This window comes from Maylandia zebra, linkage group LG3 (genome assembly GCF_041146795.1).
Source record: "Maylandia zebra isolate NMK-2024a linkage group LG3, Mzebra_GT3a, whole genome shotgun sequence".
In the NCBI taxonomy this organism is placed as follows: domain Eukaryota; kingdom Metazoa; phylum Chordata; class Actinopteri; order Cichliformes; family Cichlidae; genus Maylandia; species Maylandia zebra.
In genome coordinates this window covers 1,545,001-1,553,554 of record NC_135169.1, presented here as the reverse complement: position 1 = coordinate 1,553,554, position 8,554 = coordinate 1,545,001, and the positions used below count along the sequence as shown (strand labels likewise).

General features: G+C 42.4%; 1 protein-coding gene across 3 annotated transcripts in view; it reads right to left on the bottom strand.

The window, feature by feature from the left end:
* Positions 1-972: 972 nt before the first annotated feature.
* The window catches only part of LOC112430733 (uncharacterized), a 50,760-nt gene continuing 43,178 nt past the window's right edge, over positions 973-8,554 (bottom strand). For all 3 annotated transcript variants that reach the window (XM_076878337.1, XM_076878328.1, XM_076878332.1), the window contains 2 exons: positions 5,403-5,512; positions 973-3,336 (listed from right to left, as the gene is read on the bottom strand). In XM_076878337.1, the coding sequence (XP_076734452.1) occupies positions 1,762-3,336; positions 5,403-5,420 (1,593 nt within the window). In that variant the 5' untranslated portion in view covers positions 5,421-5,512 and the 3' untranslated portion in view covers positions 973-1,761. The remainder of the gene's footprint in view (positions 3,337-5,402; positions 5,513-8,554) is intronic.

The following is an 8,554-nucleotide window of genomic DNA, read 5'->3' as shown; positions in this document are numbered from 1 at the left end:
GAACAGACGGTAAAAGTACAGCAAGGCAAAGCAGCAGCACTTCAGTTCGCGTAGCTTGGCGCAAAACTAAGGCCCACACTTCCTGCGAAGCATAATAAATAATTACTATAAAAGAACAATAGAAGGCACAGAGCGTAACAAAAGTTGATTACGTACCAAGTAAGCCGTGTCAAAGAACGTAAGCAGAATAGCTCAGAGGAGGCTTCTATAGCTACGACCAGCAGCGATGGAGGCTTCAGAAGAATAACCCGCAAATGATCTCTACCACACCAAAGGGAAGTCAGGTGACCAAAAAGGAGATCACAGGCAAGCGACGCAGGGACACTCAAATGGCCACTATTTATACCAGCGCCCCCTAATGTGCCAGGCTGAAAGTGGGTTGGACCGAGGGATAACATTCATCCTGCCACACATATCTATACATGCAGCTTCCTAAATGTATAATTCAGGATTATTCACTGCAGGTCCAGAAATCAGAGCTACCTCATCAGATCCAAGTGTGACATCAGCTGACACTCTTTACAGGAGATTCCATCTGAACTCTGTGGAGCCTGATCTCAAAGTTTTTAAGTCTGACCCTGAAACCAGAAGAGGATCTTTCTCTCTCTTCAGATTCATTGTGATCCAGTGATTTCAGTCCTGCATGATCAGGCTGATGTTTGCACAGAGCAGATAATGAAGTGAAGGTTTTTGCACATTGGTAACAGTGAAACAGTTTATTTACAGTGTGGGATCGTTTGTGTTCGGAGTATGAACTGAGATTCCTGAAACTCTTGTCACACTGGTCACAGCTGAAGTTCACTTCCATGTGTGTTCGTTCATGTTTGTTACAATGACCTGATTGTGAGAAGCTTTTGTCACAGTGTCTGCACTTGTATGGTGTCTCTCCTGCAGTGGTGAAGGATGACCCACACTGGTCACAGATGTGCTTTTTGACCACACTGTGGAAGAGGTCATGTATTTTTAATGTACTTGGTGTGTGGAAGCCTCTCCCACATTCTTTGCAGTAGTTCATTTTGTCTCCAGTGTGTCTACGTTGATGTGCTTTTAGGTCCCGTTCGTGATTGGATTCGTGATTCCACAAAGGTCAAAGAGAAACGCTTTCCCACCACCACAGTGACGACAGGGTTGAGAAATGGATCCATGTTCTTTGCTCCACTTCTAAACAAAGACATTGTAAATCAGGGAATTCCTTCAACGTTTTTATCCTGAACGTCGCCTGAAATAAAAAGCATCTCTGCCAACGTCCAATTACATTTTACTGTTTACATTACAACACTCAGCTTACTGAGTGAAAATGAGTCTTCATTGTTCAAAACAGTTCATTCAGTATAACTCCATAAGTTTACTGATCAGACTTTTTCCAAACAATCAGGTTAAAATTACAAGATAAAAAATCAATACATCCTCACAGTAACTGCACTTCTAGAGTTACTTTCTGGTGTGGATCTGTTGGTGTTTTTTCAGCTGATTTGGAGCTTTAAAAGTCTTCTCACACAGGTCACATTTATAAGGTCTCTCCTCAGAGAGTTGTTGTAGCTGTGCATCGGTTGTAGACAGTTTCCCACACTGATCACAGCAGGAAACATCAATTCCAGTGTGAATCCGTAGGTGAATATTTTGGTACTGTTTGTCACTGAAACTTTTTCTAAAAAAGTCGCAGCTGTACGCCTTAATTCCAGAGTGGGTAACTAGATGCCTGTGTAAGTCGCTATTTAGAGCAAAAGCCTTACCACACAACTCACAGTTGTGTGCTTTAAATCAACTGTGGATGAGTTGGTGTCTTTTTAAGGTTCCAGCCTCGGTAAAAGACTTTCCACACAACTCACAGCTGTACGCTTTAACGCCACTGTGGATGAGTTGGTGTCTTTTTAAGTTTCCAACCTGGGTAAAAGACTTTCCACACAACTCACAGCTGTAAGGTTTAAATCCACTGTGGATGAGTTGGTGTGTTTTTAAGTTTCCACCCCCGGTAAAAGACTTTCCACACAAGTCACAGCTGTAAGGTTTAAATCCACTGTGGATGAGTTGGTGTGTTTTTAAGTGTCCAGCCTCGGTAAAAGACTTTCCACACAAGTCACAGATGTAAGGTTTAAATCCACTGTGGATGAGTTGGTGTCTTTTCAAGTTTCCAGCCAGGGTAAAAGACTTTCCACACAAGTCACAGCTGTAAGGTTTAACTCCACTGTGGATGAGTTGGTGTTTTTTCAAGTCTCCAGCCCGGGTAAAAGACTTTCCACACAACTCACAGCTGTAAGGTTTAACTCCACTGTGGATGAGTTGGTGTTTTTTCAAGCTTCCAGCCTCGGTAAAAGACTTTCCACACAAGTCACAGCTGTAAGGTTTAACTCCACTGTGGATGAGTTGGTGTTTTTTCAAGCGTCCAGCCCGGGTAAAAGACTTTCCACACAAGTCACAGCTGTAAGGTTTAACTCCACTGTGGAAGAGTTGGTGGGTTTTTAACCTTCCAGCCCGGGTAAAAGACTTTCCACACAAGTCACAGCTGTAAGGTTTAACTCCACTGTGGATGAGTTGGTGTGTTTTTAAGTTTCCAGCCTGGGTAAAAGACTTTCCACACAAGTCACAGCTGTAAAGTTTAACTCCACTGTGGATGAGTTGGTGTCTTTTCAAGCTTCCAGCCTCGGTAAAAGACTTTCCACACAAGTCACAGCTGTAAGGTTTAACTCCACTGTGGATGAGTTGGTGTTTTTTCAAGTCTCCAGCCCAGGTAAAAGACTTTCCACAGAAGTTACAGCTGTAAGGTTTAACTCCACTGTGGATGAGTTGGTGTCTTTTCAAGCTTCCAGCCAGGGTAAAAGACTTTCCACACAAGTCACAGCTGTAAGGTTTAACTCCACTGTGGATAAGTTGGTGTTTTTTCAAGTTTCCAGCCCAGGTAAAAGACTTTCCACAGAAGTCACAGCTGTAAGGTTTAACTCCACTGTGGATGAATTGGTGTTTTTTCAAGTGTCCAGCCTCGGTAAAAGACTTTCCACACAAGTCACAGCTGTAAGGTTTAACTCCACTGTGGATGAGTTGGTGTTTTTTCAAGCTTCCAGCCTCGGTAAAAGACTTTCCACACAAGTCACAGCTGTACGCTTTAACTCCACTGTGGAAGAGTTGGTGAGTTTTTAAGCTTCCAGCCAGGGTAAAAGACTTTCCACACAAGTCACAGCTGTAAGGTTTAACTCCACTGTGGATGAGTTGGTGTCTTTTTAAGTCTCCAGCCTGGGTAAAAGACTTTCCACACTCATCACAGCTGTAGGTTTTCTCTCCTTTTCTTCTGTGAGGTTTGTCGGCCTCCTGAGAGCGCTGACTTCTCGCTCCATGTTGGTCCTGCAGTGACAGAGATACAAACAGAGGCAGTGAGTGAAATGCAGTCGTGGAACAAACTGAAACTCCCTCCATTGGTGGAATCAAACATGTCAACAAACACATTGTAGGTGTGTTTCCACCACCTTCTGGTGGCAGTATCACATTACAATGATGTGCTACAATGAGAGTTGTAATGAAAATGACATTATTGAAGAAATATTGATCAGCAGAGAAAATCTTTTACGCATAAGAAATTTCAAGTTCAACTGATGATATTGTTGTTTCAATGTGTGCTTATAAAAAAAGATCTTTGTATTTTCTTGTAACTTCTGTGGTTTCTGATTCGAATGTAGATTCTGTATATATGGATGAGCTGTCATGGTCTCCGTGCCTGCCCGGTCGGCCCCACAAGGCTACAATTGCTGTTGCTGTTTTCTCCCTCTCTGCCTGGGCGGAGCTCACTGTGGGCTCCTGCCCTTGGCCCACACACACACCTGACAACACTCACCCATCATCACCGGGAGCACTATTTTAGGCTGAAACACAGATCCTCTCGTCGCTGGATGATTGTACCCCTAACGTTAGTGTTCTCACAGCTCTTGTGCTTCATATCCGTGACTTGTGATTTGTTGGTGACCTGCCTTCTCGTCTGCTTCAGATCTCCCCCCCCCCGGACCTGCGACCTCCCTGCTACGGGAAAGTGTGTGAGTGTGAGCGGAGAAGACGTGAGCGAGTTACCCTGTGATTCCCCCCGGAGTTTTTGGATCCCTTCACTGTACATTTATTGCACTGCACTGTAAATAAACCACACCTTGGAGATACCTTACCGCTCTGCGTTGAATCCCTGTACCAGATCGTGACATGAGCCCAGGATGCAAAAGATAAAGCTGCTGTTATCATGTTTTTAAAAACACACCAGCTTTCAGTAATATTGTAACTAGGGATGCAACGACACCCATTTTTCCAAACCGATACGATACCGATACTTGGATCTGAGTACTTGCAGATATTGAGTACAAAAACCGATACTTCTACCACACACAAGTTAAACTTAACCAGTAGTAAAGAAACGACCCCAGGCAACTCTTTAACACAAACGAAACGTTTACTGAACACATCACAACACATCCCTTTTTTAAACTCAAATAATATTCCAATTCCTTAACCAAATGAAATACACTGTACTGTATAAATGAAATAATTCCCTTTCAAATTATATTACACAACCCAACTCATGTTATCACCTTTTGGTAAGTGACTCACTAATATACACTCCAAAACACGTTATATAAATCCACTAAACACACAATATTCACACATGGGCCCCACACACACTCACATTCACACTTGTTGCAGGCCTGTTTGCTGCTCACGCCAGACGATGGAGAAAAATCCTCTTCTCCCCAGTAAGAGCACAAAAGTCTGACTTACAGTTCCGTTGCTCGGTAGGTCACCGTTCACCAGTCCCACACTAAATCCACTCCACGGTGGTGCGACCGTTGAAACAAAAAGTCACTTCACCCACACTCTGTTGTGAAGCTCTCACACGGTTAGCTTTCTAGTCACACACTCTTTTGTGCTAGTTAACCTCAGTAAAACTAGCCGAGTCTCTCACTTTGGTTCAGCTAACCTCGTGCATCTCTCTATGCCGTTCTCTTCTCCTCCTCCATTGCAACAGATACACAGGTCCCGTTTTATGATACCTTCATGGGCCTCCAGAAAATTAGAACTCTGAACAATATTTAAACTCCATTCAGAGTTACATACCATAAAATAATACTTTATGATTAACATAACAGTTTGATTGCTCTAATTACCTGTATTTACCTTGTGACATATTACAGGGCAAATTACATTCTGGGTACAGTTACATCACATAACATCAACTGTGAACACCTTATGTTACCGTGGCATTTAAGTCCATGGGAATTATGAGTATCTACTCCCAAATTCCCATCCGGGCTACATTATTATCGGTTCATGGTATCGCTTAACTTTTACGAGTATGAGTACACACACATTTTACAGTATCGGCCCCGATACCAGTATCGGTGCATCCCTAATTGTAACTGTGATATTTTTCTCACCTTTTGTGTTGAAGTCATTGATTGTTTCCTCCGTAGTGACTGAGCTGAGTCCAAATGGATGAAATTGTTCCTCCGTTGCACCACCAGACTCTTCTCCTCCTGTTAATCACCTGGGGGACACACACACAGCAGGACTTGTAAAAAGAGTTTTGATAAACACAATGCTGGACAGCAATGCTGTCATGTACACAAATATTATATATATATATATATATATATATATATATATATATATATATATTAGAGCAGGGCGATATGGCCAAAAATATTTATCACGATATATATTTGAAAATTTGCGATAACGATATAACCGACGATATAATTGATGCGAGACAAAATACAACTCCACAATATTACTAGCGCAAAAAGACAACCTTCCATTTATTTTCACTTAAACAAGAAGCTGGTTTTTATGTACATTAAAGCTTTATAAAAATGTAACAGTGCAAATGCAAATTCCTTGATGAAAGTTTAACCAAAAGGCATTTCCAGTAGAAATGGGCTGACATATCCTGAGCATAACCATGTATAATATCCACTGAAGTTAAAAAGAGGTGCTTTGCAACATTAAACTGCAGTGTGCAGTACGCATTTTTCGGACCATAAGGTGCACGGGATTATAAGGCACATTAAGCGAAACAAAGCAGTCAGATAAATCAAACTTTATTAAACTCATTCTTCTTGCTTCCTCCACTTCTGTACCATTGATTCATTAATGTTGAATTCTCTGGCAGCTGCTCTATTCCCATGTTGTTGCAGTATATTAATGACTAACCTCGTATTGTGGATGGATTATCTCAGTTGTTCTCCTGACTGAAGTTTGGTACGTTTACAGTATCCTGCCATGCGATTGCATTTGTCTCTAACCATGAAGAACCTTCACGTTAACTTTTATAAGTGGAAAAGTGTTAGTGTTCGTCCTCCAGCTTCACTGTTTATGTTATGCTAACATAGCTGTGTCGCTAGCGATCACGTAGCACATCATTATATACCAGCTAGCCCAACTTCAGTAACCCTACAAACGTCACTGCTGTTTAGTTTCCTGTCTTCATTTATGTTGGAAGTGATAGCAGAGCTGTACGTTTGATTTTTTTCAGAAATCTCTCCGTCAGAACGTGCTATATCATGCTTAGGTAACTAGCGAAACGAGCGAGCTAACTTCCGCTAGCTTCCTGCTAACTTCTAACTCCGTTAAATGTAATAACTTTTGTTTTCATGGATGCCTGGAAGTTAAACTTTATAGTTACACCTGGTAAAGCAGCAATGCTGATCGTTTTATTAAAGATGAAAGAATTTAGACAGTTTTTAACTCTAAGTGATGCTGCAGTGTTGTTTGACCTGAAGCATACGGAGTTTAGGACCCAGATTACTCCCAGATTTAAGAGCATCTTAGTCCGACAAATATGACAATAACGACGGCCGCTTGCATGTTCTGCAAAAAAATGTGCTTTGTTGTGTATCTGACGGACAAACACCAAACCAGTTCCACATCACTGAAGTTGCACCATTTTTACAAACCAATTCTGGTTCATCTGTTTCACTCAACACTCGGCCATGTGCGTATGAAAACAAAGGCACTGCACATGCGCGTTTTACTCCCATTCTATCGCGATATTTCATTTTCCTATCGTTGCCTAACATTATACCGGTATTACCGTGAATGGTATAATATGGCCCAGCCCTAATATATATATATATATATATATATATATATATATATATATATATATAGTGGGGCAAAAAAGTATTTAGTCAGCCACTGATTGTGCAAGTTCCCCCACTTAAAATGATGACAGAGGTCAGTAATTTGCACCAGAGGTACACTTCAACTGTGAGAGACAGAATGTGAAAAAAAAATCCATGAATTCACATGGTAGGATTTGTAAAGAATTTATTCGTAAATTAGGGTGGAAAATAAGTATTTGGTCACCTCAAACAAGGAAAATCTCTGGCTCTCACAGACCTGTAACGTCTTCTGTAAGAAGCTTTTCTGTCCCCCACTCGTTACCTGTATGAATGGCACCTGTTTGAACTCATCATCTGTATAAAAGACACCTGTCCACAGCCTCAAACAGTCAGACTCCAAACTCCGCCATGGCCAAGACCAAAGAGCTTTCGAAGGACACCAGGAAAAGTATTGTAGACCTGCACCAGACTGGGAAGAGTGAATCTTCAATAGGCAAGCAGCTTGGTGTGAAAAAATCAACTGTGGGAGCAATCATCAGAAAATGGAAGACATACAAGACCACTGATAATCTCCCTCGATCTGGGGCTCCACGCAAGATCTCATCCCGTGGGGTCAAAATGATCATGAGAACGGTGAGCAAAGATCCCAGAACCACACGGGGGGACCTGGTGAATGACCTTCAGAGAGCTGGGACCAAAGTAACAAAGGTCACCATCAGTAACACACTACAACGGCAGGGAATCAAATCCCGCAGTGCCAGACGTGTTCCGCTGCTGAAGCCAGTGCATGTCCAGGCCCGTCTGAAGTTTGCCAGAGAGCACATGGATGATACAGCAGAGGATTGGGAGAATGTCATGTGGTCAGATGAAACCAAAGTAGAACTTTTTGGTATAAACTCAACTCGTCGTGTTTGGAGGAAGAAGAATACTGAGTTGCATCCCAAGAACACCATACCTACTGTGAAGCATGGGGGTGGAAACATCATGCTATGGGGCTGTTTTTCTGCCAAGGGGACAGGACGACTGATCCGTGTTAAGGACAGAATGAATGGGGCCATGTATCGTGAGATTTTGAGCCAAAACCTCCTTCCATCAGTGAGAACTTTGAAGATGAAACGAGGCTGGGTCTTCCAACATGACAATGATCCAAAACACACCGCCCGGGCAACAAAGGAGTGGCTCCGTAAGAAGCATTTGAAAGTCCTGGAGTGGCTTAGCCAGTCTCCAGGCCTCAACTTAAGTGGGGGAACTTGCACAATCGGTGGCTGACTAAATACTTTTTTGCCCCACTTGTTACGTTTCGGTGTGTCAGTGTTTTGTTTTTGCCGTGACTGTTATGTGTTTCCTGTTTTACTTTGAAAGTCTGTGTTATCTTAGTCTTTTCAGTTTACGTTTCCCTGTCTCGTCAGTTCTGAGTTGCCCCAGCTGTGTTTCCCTCCTGTGGTCCATTTCCTGATTGCTCCCTC